Source organism: Pinus tabuliformis, chromosome 7 (assembly GCF_031772625.1).
Source record: "Pinus tabuliformis cultivar Carrire ecotype Pingquan chromosome 7, CPIR1, whole genome shotgun sequence".
In the NCBI taxonomy this organism is placed as follows: Eukaryota; Viridiplantae; Streptophyta; class Pinopsida; order Pinales; family Pinaceae; genus Pinus; species Pinus tabuliformis.
Genome location: NC_142293.1, coordinates 717124486 through 717143398, shown reverse-complemented (window position 1 = coordinate 717143398; position 18913 = coordinate 717124486). Strand labels below are relative to the sequence as shown.

Below are 18913 nucleotides of genomic sequence, written 5' to 3'. Positions count from 1 at the left end.
TATGGAGCTATTTGGTGGGTTGTCACCAAGCAGGGTATTATTTTGTACATTAGAGTCAATTTTAGGGTTTGTTAGGCAAATTTGACCCATTCGAATTGGTAGAGGCTCATATAAATACAAGTGGGGCCTCATTGTATATGGCGAGGACTTGGATTTGTATCTCTCTCTCTTGAGAATTCCAGACCTGCTATTTTGGATGAATTGAAGATCATTTGATGCATTTTGATGTTGGGATAATTGGTATTTGTCTTGAAGCTCCATTCTTTTGCAAATGATGGATTGATATACTTTTTCTGCCATGTAAATTTCTCTTTTATGCGAAAATTTTCATTATATATCTAATGTATGGAATATTGCATCATGATGTTGCTTATGCTCTAAATTTATGCAAAAATCTTGAATCACTTGAGAATCTTGATATATTGCATTCGTTATTCATTGTGCAATAAAAAGTGAATGTTCCTAGGGGTAGGTTGTGAAACCTTGACCTTGGAAGTCCATTAATTTGCAAATTGAAATATAAATCCTTGTTGTGACCTTGAAGTTGCTCCTCTAGGGCATGCAAAGTTGCAATAGGGCTCCTTGAAGAAGTAAAAATCCTATGCCAAGAACACTTTGACTCCATTCTCCACAATAGGCTAGGCACTAATCTACAAGTCCTTAGTGATCACCTCAACAAAAACCTTTCTACTTTCTGAGCCCTAACCCTAGGTGTATCATAGGGCTTCACACGAAATCCATTGCAGCAATCCATTTTAAGAGCGAATTGGGCTACAATTGCACTGGGATATCCTCTAGGCCCTCACAAATTTTAAAGAATTTCCTGTGGCTAGATTTGGAATCATCCCAAGCATTAGTTCCAATTATGTTCTTAGCCCTAGGTTTCCTTGGTTAGTGGCTTCATCAAGAGTCATTGCATTAAAAATTCAAGGGAATCCAATTTCTTTGACTCTTTTCTCCTCCTTTGCTTGGACTAGGTTTCTTGTTTGAAGTTTCACCCGAAAAACCCTAGCCCTTGCTTGGGTCCACTTGGGCTTCTTTGTGGCCCTACATTGTTTTCACCCTTATTTCACAAAGATAACTTAGAAAACCCTCTTCCCTTAGGGATCTTTGGTCTAGGACATCCCTCATCAAAGAATATCACTCATCCCTAGGTTTAGGATTCCTCTAAAGCATTTCTTGGAGAGCCTTACACCTTGCTTCAAGAGCAATTAAACCCTATGATTTGAGTCTCTCCTATGGATGGACTCTAGAAATCACTACATATCCTATCATTGACTAATCTTTTCTAGTGATTTGCTTATACTGGGACTCCTCCCATCGGTGAAAGTTCGTAAAGAACAGGGGACATCAACTGAGGTGACAATGGGTCCTTGTACCATTGTTGCCACTTGATCTAGTAATTGCCCCTTTGGAGCCCCTCCTAGGACCCCTGCTAGATTGATCGGTAACAAGACCATAGTATTCAAAACCGGTTGGGTTGAACAGGTAACCAGTCACATTGGTTGGTTCATTAGCTGGCATGGTCAAACTAGTCATTAAGCCCGATTGGATGTATTGGAGGGCTAGGGTTTCCTTACAAATCGGCGATAAACCAACCAGTTCCATCATAAATCGGTTGGTTGTTCCATAAACCAACTGATTTTGTCATAGACTAGCCGATTCATTAACAGCTTGGCCACGGACCCCACAAGACATGAAAATTCGCATACATGAGCGGTTTTGAAGAAAACTAGGGGTTGTTTCCCTCAAAGCCTTTAAAATCATGCCTCCCCCCTAATTTGCCTCACACATCTCAACCCTAGAAATGCTGGCAATCAATGGTAATGTTAAATTCTTAAATTTTTAACATTACCATGAAATGACTCGGGATGTTTGAGAGTGGTTTTGACCTCATTGTATTTCATATGGAGAAACTAGAATTTTAGATCTCACTCAAAATCCAGCAAACTTAATGATGATGTTGGTAGCATTGATTGTTGAACTTCGTTGAACAATCAATCAATGAGCTGTCACCTGAGCTCAAGGTTGATTGTTGAAGTTATGAACATTCATAAAGAAACAGACACCCTATGGTCTTTGACTAACATCCACAAAAGAAAAAGAAATGTAGCCTTGCCCACATTTAATTGATACAGATGTTTTCATGCACAGACTATGGCAAATGATATCAGATGTTAAATCAAGGACACTATAACTTCTAGAAATTGATAACCACAGTATTTATGTGCCTTAAATGAAGTTTTTCTAGCACTCTTATTTCCAAACTTGGGGTATACATTATAATAATAAAAAATACAAATTACATGACTCTCTTTGAAACTAGTGACAATAGCCAAATGCATCTTATATTTCATTACTAAACAGCAAACAATACATCAAAAATTATATATCAAGCAGCCAAAGCATAACCACACAGGAGATTGCTCCCAACATAGGTGACCAGCACTAGCGTGTCATCTTTGGCTCCAACCTTAAGAGCATCTACATTTTCCCCAAAAAATTGCCAATACTCACTGAGCTCTATGACGAGAATCATGAGGTTATTGTTTGTGATAAAAAAGTGTTTTTCATGCCTTACCTGCCTGAACCCAACCATACTTGCGATGCCCCCCCTCCACCATAGCGATATCGGTAAATATAATTTCCTTCCTGCTGCTTCATTTGTTCAAGTGTAAGTTCTTCAATTTTCGCGTCCTTTAAAGCCTCAAGATCAACTTCTCTGTTCCTAGGATCCATCCGAACCTGCATGAAATTGAAATCGTATTTTATTGGTGTCCTCAAATGATCAATGAGGAAGTACTCGATACATCTCCCAGTAGAAACATCCAAGCTAAGCACAAACATTAGATTTATAAAAGAAGAGATGAGAAGAGAAAAGCCAACTAAACTATATTAATAAACAAAGCAGCAGAAAAGGGTCATATACTTCTAAAAAACCAAGACGTTTAAAGCAAACATTTGTATAATATATAGGCAATGACACTTTAACAAATAACCCATAATCATGTAGATCTAAATTTGTGATTACAAATAAATAATGCTAGGTTTACATAAACAAGTTACAAAAATATTAGAAATCAAATCCTTGTCTTGCATCTTGATGAAACAAAGCTAAGGACCTACAGCATGAGAGAATGACATACTCAACCTTGCTACCTATTCATGATGACAGGTAAACATAGGAATATAAATGGATTGATAACATTGAAAGCTTTATTCGTCATTTGTAACAATTATAAACCTTATCGGGACCTAGCTTATCCACCCTGTATGATAGGTCCAGGCTCGCAAACTGGGCCACAGAGAATCTGAACTCAGAAACTGAATCAATAAATAGCAAAAGAAACTTACCTTATCAAAGTTTAGAATGAATATTGCATTTGGCACGGGTCCTTTTATTTCTGCAGCAGAATATGAAGCATCTTCAAAGTCAAACAAATAGGTGTACAGACTTTGGAAAGTCGGTTCTACAGTCGTTGCTTCAACTTCAAACAACGGTACCTCTCTTCCATATTCGCTCTGAACATATATATCCAGCAAAATATCTTCAGAATCAAATAGCCAAAATTTGTAATTTCTTCTACAAACCACATTTTTACCACCAACATTATAAGCAGTCATTTCACTACCTCCCTTGCTGAACCAGCAGGCACCATCGCGTTCTTCACTGCTTGTTCGAATGCTATAAGCTCTGGCTGCCCAACCTGTGACCAATACAAAGCATATAAATATTCATAGTTAAATAGCCTCCAGAAGGCATCCAGCTATAACATAATATCACTGAATACTCAAACAAGATCGGGGACACCTTTAAACTATATTGTCAACATAACCAATCTATTGGAAGAGAAGCCAACACTGAAAATAAAGAACACATCTTTCGTCACTTAACTTTAAAGTAGGACACCAAAATTATTTAGCAACCAAACATAAATATGAATTGCTAATTTAACATTTCAGGCTATATGTGAGCCCGTCATTCCAATTCCATAACCAGAAGTAGATCTTGTCATTAATATATATGTGCACTCTAAAGCAAGGGTGCAGAAATCATATAAGCTAAGCAACAAGGCTAAGTATAACTCAAATTCTATCAGCAAAGAAATTATTAAAAGAACATCTGTGTCCACAAGAAATTAGTTCAAACTATCCACAACTTTGGAAACAGAAAAATATAATAAAGACTGCTGCTCAGGTATTTTATCCTCAGTAAAATAATGCCACTGAGGTCTTTCCATTGAGTAAAAGGGAATGAAGAAAAAGGGCATTCTGTCTGAACTATGAAACATCCAAACTAACTCTGTCAATTATTTTTTGAGTATAAGATAATATAATAAAATAATATTATTTTATTTATGTCCAACTACTCACCACAAATAGGTCAAAGGGACTGCTCAGTGCTAGGTATAACAGTGTGGGATACCATGTGGGAGAACAAAGGCCACTCCTATAAAAGCATATAAAAGCATGATAAAGCAGATCTAAACTGCGCTAGATAAGATCTATAGTCTAAGACCATGAACAGAAACAAAGAGCAGCAATGCAGAACATGCAAGTACTGCAGAGAACCCAATAGAAAAACCTCTAGTACTGGCACTGATCAATAACCACCAATGCTGTCTCTCCTAACATCTAAGGCTGAATAGAAGAAGCTCATAATAAATGAGTCAATGACTGAACAAAGGATATGGAAGAGCTGTGAGATCGAGTCTGAGATATGTCTAGTTGTCCAGGTGATGTAAAGGATCTGGAAGGACTATGAGATTTAGTCTGAGATGAGTGTAGTTGTTCGGATGATGTAGCCCTGTGCCAATATTGGGAGGACTCCTCTATCTGCTCATGCTGTGTGAATTGTTCCAAGATCTGAGGCAACTCCCATAAGGGCCTAGATGGCCTCCCAGATCTCAGGGATCTATCATCTAACAGCTGATTAGTGTTGTTGTTTCCCTGCCTTTTGGTGCCTCAGTCTGTCAAGAGCATAGGAAAGAAAGAAATTATTGGCCTGGATGTCTCCAGTCTGGGTGGGGTTGGCCAAAGTCAGTGAATTCTAAGATTGAGAGCCTCCCTCGTCAGCATTTCCAGATATATCTAGTCCATAAATCAGAAGAAGGTGGACAGAGGGAGTTTTGAGACTCCCTGAAAACACAGTGAAATCAATCCAACAACTAAAATTGCCATAATAGATGTTTTTCAGCCAAACAATGAAATAATCTAAATTGTAGATAACTAATTAAGTACCATATCAATTCTATACATATACATTCTTGAAAGTTGAAAGATACCTACCCATACTGCCTGCAGCTAAACCTGCCCAAACCACCCAGGTTAACATGGCAGTTATTTGTCTTGAGTTTGTACTACCAAAAACATTACAATCAAGCATTTAATATAACCAATGCAAATACTTTCCAAAGATGCATGCACGATATATAATTGCAACATGCAATGAACTATTTGATCCATTTATCAATCAAAATTTGTGTATCAATAAAAGAATTGGTGATATAAAAATTAGAATTACGAGTAATTGATCAAGCACATATCAATCCTATAAATATAAAAGAATCAGTATCTCCGCAAACCAATATACACTTCTCCTAAATATTCACACACATGCTTGAAAGATACCTATCCACACTGCCCATAGCTAAACTGGTCCGAACCACTCCCTAGCCCCCCCAGGTTAACATGGCAGTTATTTGTCCAATCAAGTATTTAATATAATCAACAAAAATAACATTCCAAAGACGCATATACATGAGACATAATTGCAATATGCATTAGACTATTTGATCCATTTATTAATCAAAATTTTGTGTTTTCTTTCACAAGTTTTCTTACTGTGCAAGTACATGCCATTCATCTCTTCAGCTGCAAACTGACAGTTTCCTAACAAGTGGCACCAGTGCTAGTCTAAACATGTGTCAAACCAAATTTTCAAATATTAAAAAATGGGACGAAATGACAAAAACATCGAAGTTGCAGACACTTCATCTCAGCAGTGCTCTACACACAAATCCTACAACACTTACATCCCAGCATGCTTATCAGTTGAATATATTTACCCAAACCAATCCATGTGTTTGATTTTACTCTATCAGCTCTTAGGCCTCAACGATTTACTTGCATATGATGATACCAACATTTTTGGAAAAATAAACATATATTGAGCACAACTAAAATATAAGGGCAATGATATAATGAGTTTTTTCTTCCTTCACGAAATTTGCTTAGAAAAAAGATGCCTATGTCCTCGGGTACTTAGATAGGACCCACCTAAGTCTTCCATGCTGAAAAGTCTCCTTGTAAGTCAGTTAGCATCGTCACTCGCATGTATTAAAATAGAGAGAAAAATACAAATCCACAACATAAAAAAGAGAAATCCTTGTTATTGCATTCATAGTAGATAGGAGTTAAAGGTGTAGGACTCTCGCTCCCATGCTCTTATCGCCCTTGATACCAGACTTCAAGAAAAAACCATTTCAAAATGGCCTTGTTATCCCAAAATCTAATAGGCCTGGTGCAAAGACTCACTAGGCAACCTACGTTTTAAGGCAACAAAAGATCAGCCACCACTGTCACCTCAATGGCTTCTCTCCAGTTGCTTAGTGGTGGTGGATATTATCCCTACAAGGGAGGCTTCCCTAGAAAAAGATCATCAAAAAGATGTTCAACTAATAAGGGCTCATGTGTGATGCAAGGTCTAATAATTGAAGAAGAAAGTACCAACCACACCTTGAAACACTGACATAAGAGTTGCCAGGAATTCAAGTACACTTTCCTAAGACTTTTATAATTTAGAAGGATGCTATAAGTTAAGAGTTTTTATGACATGCAGATTTAAGGCATCCAATGGCATATAACAGCTTGAGAAATGGCCTGAGTGATAAGATCAACAAAGGAACAATGGCTATTGAAGAGACAAGCAAGATTTAGGTAAATAATCATGTTTTATGACAGAAAATGTATATGACAGCAACAATTATCAAGACGCCAGCCCTGATCTTGGGGTGAAAACATGCAATTAATGCTAGATTTTGCCTTTTTATATTTACTAAATGCAATCCCTTTCAATAGGGCAATAACAAATGGACAATAAATTGCCATAAAATGTAGATTTAAGCTAACCTGAGCAGTAGTTATCATAAATTGAAGAGAAAATGACGAAATTAAAATGACCACCACAAGCTTGTCTAGTGCCTTACCTCAATTGGGCAATTGAGTCAATAATACTGAGGTCAAAGATAGAGGAATCTGGATGAGGAGGGTGGAGGGATAAGAAGCCTCCCTTAGACCCAAGTTCCAACTTTTTTTAAGAGGAGATTTAAAATCAAAGGAAGCATACACAATGTTCCTCTTGAAAAACTAATTTTGCAAAGCATAGAGAAACAGGATTTCATAAAAGATATTGCAATTTTAAGTATGGCACAAAGAAACCCTAATTTCAGAAATTTGCATGCAGCATGGATGGAAATCGGCAATAAACTTACACCATTCAATCAATAACCACTTCATCAATCCAATACAACTCTCCTCATGCAAAGAGACCCCCCCCCCAAGATAATTCACTCCAACAAGATCACATTGTGCTTAAGAGAAAAGACCAACACAGCTAACGCACACTTTTTAAGAAAGAGAGAAGTGTTGTGAATGTATGATGATGCAAATTAAAGTGACTACCCTCTATTTATATGAGGGTAACCAAGTCACTTTTCACACATTTACGAGTAAAATCCATAAAAGTTTCCTTGAGCATTTAACTAGGCTTGAAAGGTCACACACTGACCTTAAGATAGATTTAAAGCATAACAAATACATCAAAATCTTCCACACATGTGGGAATACATCCTATCCATGATGATTTCATCCTCCCAAACTTGGAAATCTCCATCAAGCAAGTGACAAAGTGGCCCATGAGCATTCCATACTCTAAGAAATCATCAAAGTGCATTGGTATGTCTCCAAATAACTCCTCTTCTGTTAGTTTATGGATTTGGGGTAGCATCGAACAAGTGTTCTCGTCTCTAAGGTATCAGATAGGTTAAGGAACACGAGATCTCCAAAACCCCAAAAATGGTTTCGAGAGAAAACACTTGGAAACCTCTCAATTAAGTTAATTGATCAATAATTAAAAAGTCCCCAAGTATAACTTCGGAAAATTGATCAAATAATGGGTATTAATTGAGGAAATTGACTTTTTCTCTAGAGACTTCTAGAAAAGTGTATTAGATCTTAGTCGTTGATGGTCCATCAAGAGATTATAAGACCAAGTCGATGGGATGGAGATAGACATAGTCGTGAAGCAAGGGAGCAAGGCAGTGTGAATTACCCAGTGCGCAATATTCAACGAGGTTAGAGTGCTAGCCAAGAAAGCATCAATGAAAGGGTTTCAACAGAGATCAGAGAGAGGATATCTGAGGGAGATTTCCACAGAGATTTGCAGAGTCAGAGAGAGGACTGAATTCATCTACAAGAAGGGTACTAGTTGGTATGAATTCTCCAGTGTGCAAATATGGGCAGCAAATCATTTACCAATTGTCAAGAATCAGTTCTAGAAGGAAGAGCAAGCATGTCTAATGCGAATGCAGGATCACCAAAGGAGTGCAGCAGCAGTTAGCTCAAGATCCAGTCAACCAATGCGCATTTTCAAAAGCCAGTGCGCAGAGAAAAAGGGAGTGTGAATTACTAGTGGGGGTCAAGTTAGGTTTTGCAGTAGAAACAGTGAGTTTCCAAGTTGATCTACCAGTTGGGATATTGGAGAAAATTTTCCAAAGCTTTGCCAGTTTTCCCTGAAAGTCGAATTTTGCAGGTCTTCACGAGTCTTATGTGGGTTCAATGCGAGTTTAATGTGGGTCTTCACGGGTACAGGTAAGAACCGCGGGTTCTATGTGAGTGACTCGTCTCACTATAAGACAAGTCAAGGCCTCCAGGTACTCGCGGGTCTTATAAGGGTTATGCTTCATGGGTTGGAAATTTTGGATCTCCTCTTGGAAACTAGAAACCCTTTGAGAATTTTTGGAAATTTCCTTAGTGTGCTTTTCTCTTTCTACCCTGTGCAAATCTATGACTACAATCTTTGCTGCAAATCTTCTGCGCCCAGATCTGCTCTGCGAAACAACTGATTTGCTCAGTGGAACTACTTCCCGACAACCACATTGCCTGCAAACTCTGCTCTGAGGCAATTCACACTTTTCCTTTGAACTGGATTTAGAAATCGATTTTGCTCCCTTTGCAATTTGCACCCCTGGCTTGGCCTGCGCAAATTTGGAATTATTGTGCTCAAATCTCCCTATGAAATTGCACAATCTCACTTCCTTCACTTCTGAGCCTTCGATCTGATCAATAACGCTCTGACCATGTGAAATTTTGTGAATGCACCAATTGGAAATTATTCTCCTAACTAAATATAGTTTATTTGTTTACAACAAATAACAAATAACTCATTGATGCATTCTTCATAAATAAAATACGCTGCACAAGTAAAATAAGGAACTGAGAAATAGATGCACACACATAAAGATTTGACACAATTATTTTGGACTAAAAGTCCCTGAAAAAACCCTGAAGGGAAAACTGACGCAGCAGCTGAGGGTTTATTTTATTATTCTTCAGAAAAATAGAGAAAACTGGCAAAGCTTTGGAAAATTTTCTCCAATATCCCAACTGGCAGATCAACTTGGTCAAGAACGGGTCCATTGTCGAGGTTGTCAAGGCGATGATTCATGATCAAGATTTACCCATGTTCTTATGGGAAAAGGCATCCAGCACAACAGTTTATGTCCATAACAGGAGTCCTCACAAGACTCCTGAGGAGGCATTCACAAGAGTGAAGCTAGAGGTTAGTCATTTGAGGATCTTTAGTTGTCCAATATACATTCATGTGCCCAAAGAGAAAAGCAATAAGTTCGAACCTTCTGGGAAGAAGAGTACTTTTGTGGGATACAGTGAGACTTAGAAGGCCTACAACATCTACATTCCAGGACAACATTAAACTGAGGTTAGTCAGGATGTTATTTTTGATGAGGAGGTAGCCTTCATGAGATTTAGAGAGTCTCATACGAAGAATGATAATGAGGAGCAGAAGGCTTCGAAAAATGAGGGTACAGATCCCTCTGGTCCAGTTGTTCATCCTTCACACGATCAACGGGAGTCAGTAGCATAGTTTTAAAACTCGAACTCGGATTCAAAACCGACGAAGCATCGACTTCGACTCCAACTCAGTATTGACTCGGTCTTTGTAAAAAATACAATAAATATTTATTTTTTCATGAAAAAACATATTTTTAATATTTTCGTTCATGTTTCCAAACTCAAAGCATTAGAATATAGAGAAAAGACAACATATGATCAAACTATGCTCATGAATATATCTATTATCTCAAAATGGCACCCAGTACACTATCCAATACATGTGATATATAGAGATCAGAACAAAAACACATAACCAATGAGGCTCTAAATGGCCTCTACATATTACAATAAAACAACACTAGTCACCACTACTAGAAAAGCCAACATCATTTGGCTCAGACTCTAAATCGGAGTTAGACAGGGAAACCCATGGCTCCTCCTCTTCATTAATATCTCCAACTGCAACTGTAGAAGTAGTAGCACTAGCAGTAGCTGCACACTAAGATAGACGAGCCATGTGCCTGCGTCGTGGCTGAGTAGAGGAAGTGCCTGCAGTTGGAGGACTTGGGGTTGGTACTAGTGGATTTGCATTTCACTGATAATCAATAATGTACTTCTCTAAATCAATATCAACATCAATATCTTCATCAAGGTCAAACTCTACTAGTTGACTCTCCACTACCCAATCTGAGGATGGATCAATATCTTCCAACACAATGCGATCTGTATCAAGTCTTTTGTTCAGCGATTGGTTGCATCCTAGCCGGAGGTTGTATTGGACGTAGACTAGATCATTTAACCGTTTTTGTTCTAAACGGTTTCTCTTCTTCCTATGAATCCTCTCAAAGACAGACTAATTGCGCTTACACCCAGAAGCACTGCAATTTTGACTCAAAATACAGATTGCAGACTTCTTCAATTGAGGACAATGGATACCAAATGCCTCCCACCATTATGTTGCAAAAAACATAGTTGTGTAATGAGTTAGCTCAAAAAATTATATCCAACTTTCAAATTATAAACAATTTAACAAAATAAGAATTTGAAAATTGAAATTGTTTACCTGGTTCATCTGCTTCCCTTGCAATCCTTGCTAGGTTCTTGCCAAAGGTACATCTAGCTCTACTGAAAGAAGTGATATGTCAGTGTATTTCCAACTGCTCACTCTCATTAGGTACCATGGCGCTCAAGGCACTCGATTAATCCATCTCTAACCTCCCCATGCAAAGCTTCTCCCTCCAAAGATTTACAATGATACCTTGGGTTCAGAAAAAAACCCAACTGCATGTATAGGACGATGGAGTTGATTGTTCCATCTTTGATCAATGATTTCCCAAATGGGCCCATACTTAGCCACTATATCCTTGTATGTTTCCTTTATTTGCTCCTTTCCCTAATCCATAGCCTCATAAATGAAACCCATAGCCAATCTTTCCACATCCACCAGTCGTAACACCTTAACTAGTGGCTCAACAACCTTCACAATATTTGTTGCCGTTTTCCAAAATATATATTCATTAACTTTCTTTCTTACATCTTTACCATCATGTTTGCGAGCCCATTAACATCCATTCCATTCATCACTAGAAAACATCCTCTGCAAGTTTCTATGTTGGGAAAGCATAGATTGCAATGTCAAAAAATGAGTTGCAAATCTAGTGATGGCAGGCCTAACAAGATCCTTGCCCCCTATGTTTTTCCTCATCAAGTTCAAAATCCATGAGTGATTGTTGATATGCTTTGTTATGTTTTTGGCATGCTCTATAGTGTTCTTGATCCAATCTATTTTACCAATATCCTCAAGCATGAGGTCTATGCAATGTGCAGCGCATTAGGTCCAAAAGATGGTTTTGTATTTTTCCTCTAACATTTTCCCAGCAAGAACATAGTTAGAGGCATTATCTTTGATGATCTAAACAACATTAGCCACCCGCACCTGTTCAACAACCTCATCCAAAAGCTGAAACAAGTGTACATCTTTCACCTTATCAAATGCATCAACTGATTTTAGAAACATGGTTCCCTGTGGGCAAAAGATAAGAAAATTTGTGATGGTATGGTTCCTTTGATCAGTCCCTCAATCTGACATGATGGTACATCTTGTTTTCACCCATGAGTTTTTGAAATCTTTCAAATATTCCACAATGGACAAAACCTCTTTTTCTAAAAGATGTCCCCTTAATTCATGCATAGTAGGGCCTTTGAAGCCCTTTCTACCAGCAAATATGGCATCAAACATAGGTTCATTATATGGTGAACAGGAAGCATTGAAGGGGATATCAGCATCGTAACACCATCTAGCTATGTAATCACAGGCAGTTTCTCTCAATTCTTTTTTCCAATGGTCATCTAAAGTAAGTTGCATTTGACCTCTATTAGCTTGAGGACCATGTGCACTATCAGAGGGGGAGGAGGGTGTGACTGTGAAATAACTTTTGATATCACCCTTATTTTTAATTTTACCCTTACCCTTTACTTGAATAAACTCCAAAGAGGCAGGAACATAGCGAAAGGGATTGGATGCATCAGTGCAAGGGATAGATGAAGAGCCCTCATAATCAAAATTGGGGTTGGCAGCCATCATGTGTTTCAGATTTCTCTTCCTCCCTATTTCAGCCTCTATTTCTTTTTACCTAGCTTTTTCTTCCTCAAACTTCTCAAATTTTTCTAGCAACTCCTTCCTAATTTCCCTAATATGTTCTGTTGGTGCTGCACATGGAACAATTTGGCCTCTAATACCAACCAAGTGTTGTTTCAACGTGTGAATGACCCTCCACCTCCCTTAACTATTTTATGACAAAATTTGCAATACATTTGATTATCAATCATCTCAACATATGCCCAAGCAGCATCTTTCATTCTAGGAAACATTTTTTGATATTTGGAATTGGAAATGAAAGGACAAAAATCTCAAAATGAAAAGAAAAAAAGCAATTCTTCAATGTTCATTTTTTAGAAAATATACTCTTTTCAATTTCCAGATTTGCAAAAAAAACAAACAAGGGCAGATTTGAGAAGTGAAAAAAAGTACCTCTAGCCTCGTCAATGCTAATCCAAAAAACAACTCCTCAATGCTGCTCCAATGATTGCCCAAGAACCTCCTCACTGCTACTTCAAAAACCAACTCCAACTCCTCACAATTGCTCACACAAATGCAATGAGATAGTTGTGAGGAAATGTGAGGGGTTTGGGTCAATTTTATAGGCTTGGGAGATGGGTAGACTCATTGAGAAGACAAAACAAAACAAAAATTGAGTTTCAAGTCCGAGTTGCCACCTTTTTCCACCGTGGACTAGCTCAGCCTCTTTAATACTAGCTCCGCTAAGCCAGCTAGTCCTTTACCAAACCGACTGAGTCAGTGTCTGGCTCGGCCGGTTCGGTAACGTACCGGCCGTCAGACCAATTTTTCTACCGAGTCAACTCGAGCAGGGGTCTGGTTCAGTCGACCAGGCCGAATCCAATTCAAATTGGACTAGTTTTAAAACCATGGTCAGTAGAGCTAACAGGGCCAATGGACCCGCCTATAGATGTTGTAGGGAACAGGAAAGAGCCAGACATGGCTTCATAACACTTTACAGGATGCAGAAAGGCATGCAACTCCTAGTGGTACTCTTAGGGAGAGCAAATGACCACAAAGGTACTCAAGTTATATGCCATTTATGAGCCACATCATTGATTTTGAGCCTTCCATTTGTGAGGAAGCAGCAAGCCAAAAGGTTTGGAAGGATGCCATGATGGAGGAGTATCAATTCATCATGAAGAATGACGTGTGGAAGATAGTTCCAAGACCAGAGGGGAAGTCAGTAGTGACTTCCAAGTGGATCTATAAGATCAAACATGTAGCAGATGCAAGATCGACAAGTACAAAGTGAGGCTTGATGTAACGACCCTCCTACAATTACAAACAGAATGTGAATATTAGCATGCATACGAGTCATATATATGATAGCTACATATGCATACATCACATGCACTGTACTAGTATACATACTGTCTAATATTGGAAAATATCTAACTTGGGTTAATAAATCAATTATCAAAATAAATTCCTAACTTACCATAATATAATAAATATATCAAGTGAAGTCTTTGATACATACCACCCATATACGTATATATCTATATACATAATTAAAGGAAATAAAGTATAAATTTAATTTAATTGATTTAATTAAGTCAATAAAAGAAAGTATTTAAATATTTAATAAAGTGAATTATTAAAACTACAAATAAAACAATAAATGCATTCATGGGACATTATATTAACTATACAAGACCAAATAAACATAATATAGCACCTGTAAAATTAAAAGGGAAATAATAAAGGTGGCAAGTACAGAAGCCATGAGTCACGTAAGATATAAATACACTTTAAACATAAGGGAGACAGAGAGCCTAAGGCATTGCAAGTGGCAAGTAGTAAGGAGGAGTCGAGAAGACATTATGCAGGGGCAGTGGAGAGATGGGGACAGTGGAATGGAGCATATAAGGGGGTTGAGGAGACCATAACAAGGGCAACAAGATTTTTATGGAAAGGAAGAATTCTGAACAAAGTCAATATAGAATGAATTGAGCTTTCATTATTCTTGAAATTTTGGACACGAGCGCCAGAGTACCTTAAATTTGAAGTACTTTGGAGCTGGGTATTGAGACTATGCCCAGTTTGGCAGGGAGATTTTGATCGTTTGGTAACGGGAACGAGAGCCTGGAAGATCAAAAGCAACTTCAACCACATAAACCCCAGGTAGGTACTCAAAATCAAATTGATAAATTTTGAAATTCTGAATGTTTAGACCCTGGTAAAAATCTGAAATTTAGGGCTTTACATACTCGTATCAAAGCTGGTTTTAAACCCTCGGGGTCTTGCAGACCCTACAACTTCAATGTGTTAGTGATAATTCCTGTAGTTTTCCGGTTTTATTTTCACTGTGTAGTACTGTAATTGTCCCCTCTATACCTCTGCTTGCGATTGATCGAATTTGTACCATCTTGGGTGGTAAATTGCCAAACTACCAATTGGCTTTGGCATAACCACATCTGTGGATATTCGTTCAACGTTTTGTCGGGTTTATAAAAGCCATCAATGGTATGGTTATGATGCATGTCGAATATCGATTTATTTTATGTTGATACAATCTTCCCATTCTGTGAATTGGAGCCAGAGCTCGATTCGCTCTTTTGCCTTGAATTTGGTCGCTGAGTGTTCAGAGATTAATATAAAATATAGGATTTGTTCAATGGCGATAAGGGAAATATAAAATACTCCATTCGTTTAATGACCATAGAAGGAGTTTGAATTATATTTGTAAACCTAATGAAATACATATAAAACATTGTATGCTTTTGATATGCCATATACATACCCTTGCAGCGCAGAAATTTTCATACGCTCCATATTGTAAAACACTTAGAGGCGTACTATAAAATACATTTTAATGTTATTGGACTTCTAATTTATATATAATATATTTTATTTTTAAAATGAATTGGAGTACACTGTACAGTACCGCCTTTTCTTCTCATTTTCCTTTTGCTCGTGTCGCAGTCCTCGGTAACTTCTTGGTTGTCAAAATATTCATTCCATGAAAGGTTATGAGTTCGATTTACATTTTAATGTTATTAGACTTCTAATTTATACATTATATATTTTATTTTTAAAATACTTTGGAGTGTTGTAGAGCACCGCCTTGTAATTTTGCTCCAGCCTACAGTTAATGAAACTCACGACATATCCTACGGCGTTTTCATAGACATACTATATAAATAAGTTAGCTTAAATTTTTAAATTAATTTTGGAACATTATAATGTTATATATGGAAAATTATAATAATAATTATAAATTGTTGTAAAAAAAATTATTATTCAAGAATAATTGTCTGTGGATTTGTAGCAGAGCTTCGAATCCAGTCATCGACATCTTTTTGATGGGTGGCCTTGAAACCTGACTTGACAATGAAAGCTTGACAAGTCTCGACCCTTGATTTAATCGTTGGCATGTGGGTTGTGCAATGGGGTGAAGTCTGGGCCTGGACTTTGAATTAAAATAAAGTCATGTCTCTCTCAGCGCTTAATCGTAGAGGGAATATCTTAGATTCTCATTCCTGATTTCATTTGCTGCTAACTTTCGAGCAGGAAACCATAATTGCTAATGATATATATATATATATATATATATATATATCATACGCAACCTGCAGACTTGTATAATGCATTCAGTTAGATAGACGTTAGGCTCTAACGGTCGAATGGAGCATATAAGGGGGTTGAGGAGGCCATAATAAGGGGAACAAGATTTTTACAAAGAGGAAGAATTCTGAACAAAATCATTATAAAACGAATTGAGTTCAAATCATTATAAAACGAATTGAGCTTTCGTTGTTCTTGAAATTTTAGGCATGGGGGCCAGAGTACCTCGAATTTGAAGTACTTTGGAGCTGGGTACTGAGACTGTGCCCAGTTTGGTAGGGAGGTTTCGATCATTTGTTAACAGAAGCGGGAACGGGAGTGAGAACACAGCAAATCAAAAGCATCTTCAACCACAAAAACCCCAGTAGGAAATCAAATTGATAAATTTTGATATTCTCAAAGGTTATAACCTAGTAAAAATTCAAAATTTAGGGCTTTACATTTGTGGCAAGAGGGTTCTCCCAAAGAAAGGGAGAGGACTATGAGGAGACTTTTGCTCCAATTGTCGGGTACACTTCTATCAGGATTATTGTTTCTCTTGCTTCACTTATGGATTGGAGGTTACATCAGATGGATGTAAAAACCGCGTTCCTCAATGGTGTGATTAAGGAGGAAGTGTACATAGAGCAACCTCAAGGCTTTGTGATACATGCGAAGGAGTCTCATGTTTGCAAATTGAAGAAGGCTTTGTACAGACTCAAGCAAGCACCTAAGGCATGTGTTAAAATTGGCAACTAGGGCCAAACTCCATGTGGGTCATCTTATTTATGGTAGCTGATATTTTTCTTCGATCCCTCTCAATGAGAGGTGTAGAATTGATCTAAAGATCATCTGATTCCGATAAGTATTCATGGAGTTATGAATTTATTTGCGTTAATAGACAATTCTTCAAGGTCAACTAGCAACCAAATAAACCCCACATGTGCTCAACATTTTAGTATAAAAGGAGATGACTTGAGAGTCATTTTACACACACTTCACTCTTGATTTCTCTCCACTTGTTCTGGGTTTTAGTGGAAGAGAAATCTAAGAGAGGAAGCCCTAAAACACAGAAAGTAAAGGAGCCCTAGTATGAAGCCCTAAACGCAATCTCTACAAGCCCTAACATAGTCCTAAGGAGGATGCCCTAACGCAATCCTAAGAAGAAGGATCTACGCAGCTATGGAGAAGGTCTTAGCAACCCTAGCCGCAGTCCTAGCAAGCCCAAAACTATGACAGCTCTACGCATCCATGTGTGGATATATATCTCTAAGTATAGCTCTAAAATCTACGTGGAGAAAGAGCCTTGGAACCGTGGTTAGGAGGTTGCCCTACACAACGTGGAAAGGTTGTATGGACAGCGTATTTTTGTGGTAAGTATAAGGGTTAGACAAATCTGTTTGGGGTTGTTTCAAGTGCAGATTTAGAGCAAGGATTGCAAGAGTCTTAGCCGCAGTTTGATGGGCCAAAGGGACAACATGGTGGAGCTTAAGAGCAGCGTGGTATTTCTGTGGAGAAGCCGAGTTGTTGTAGGTTACAGCGGATTGCCTTGAGGCTTGTTTGAGAGCCGTCTTGGGTGCAGATTGCTGGGCAAGGAAGGCTGCAAATCTGGAGGAGAAAACAGTGTTGTTTAAGGGTTGTTTGGGTGGTGTATAAGGGAGTCGCAGCTACAGCTAGTTGTTGGGCTAGGCCGCAGGCCATAGCCAACAGCTAGAGGCCATCTATGTGTTGTGTTTGAGGTAAAACAAGCAGACAAAGGCAGCATAGGAGTGGAGGCATATTCCCTTGGTAAACCATAGTCTTTTGGAGGGTTGATTGTTGAGTTGTGTGAAGGAATAGGGTTGTAGGTGATGCCCTAACCAAAGAGCAACAGCGCAGCAGTGCAGTGTGATGGGACAACAGTGCTAGCAGCAATGGCATAGTGCAATGATGGCACAATTGGGATAGCAAGTTGTGATGGGACAACAACAAAACAATGGGACAGCAAGCAAACATGGAATGGCAATGTCACTAACAGTGGGACAGCAGTATGCCAAATGGCACAGCAGTGGCTAGCATGGTGCAGCTATGGCACATGGGACAGTTGTGGTAGTATGGTGCAGCAATGGCACATGGGACAGTTGTGGCAGCATGGTGCAACAATGGCACATGGGACAGCAGTGGCAGCATAAGGTGCAGTAGTATGATGTGTGCAGCTTGGTTATGAGGTCCAGCATAGTGATGATGGGTGCAGCATGGTGCAGCACGGTGAGGTGCAGCATAATGACGAGGTGCAGTACAATGATAGGTGAAGGAGTCACCTTGGAGAATCAGTTGAAGTAGCATATCTTCCACTTAGTTCAGCTATCTCATATATCATCTTCTTAGAGATGATCTATGCTCTCATTTAGATAAGTCAAAGTGTTGACTCCTGTTGTAATTGTACTATCTCTCTCTCTCTCTGCTGAACTATTGAAGAACATATAAGAAGAATTGATCAAGGGTTTCCCCACATTAGGATTTGTCACTGGCTAGCACCACATCTTGTGTCCTTTTGTCTTGGCTTGTCTTCTGTGATCTATGTTTATGTTTTATCTGCAATTTAATTTAATGCTAATGTGATTGCTAATCTGG

The 18913-nt window shown here is 38.3% G+C and overlaps 1 protein-coding gene across 1 annotated transcript in view; it reads right to left on the bottom strand.

Annotated features, from left to right (window-relative positions):
- The window catches only part of LOC149249539 (uncharacterized), a 339013-nt gene that overhangs the window by 251546 nt on the left and 68554 nt on the right, over positions 1-18913 (bottom strand). Inside the window, exons 3-5 of the mRNA XM_089458737.1 lie at positions 3633-3707; positions 3355-3522; positions 2582-2745 (exon numbers count right to left, since the gene is read on the bottom strand). Coding sequence (XP_089314863.1) covers positions 2582-2745; positions 3355-3522; positions 3633-3707 — 407 coding nt within the window. The remainder of the gene's footprint in view (positions 1-2581; positions 2746-3354; positions 3523-3632; positions 3708-18913) is intronic.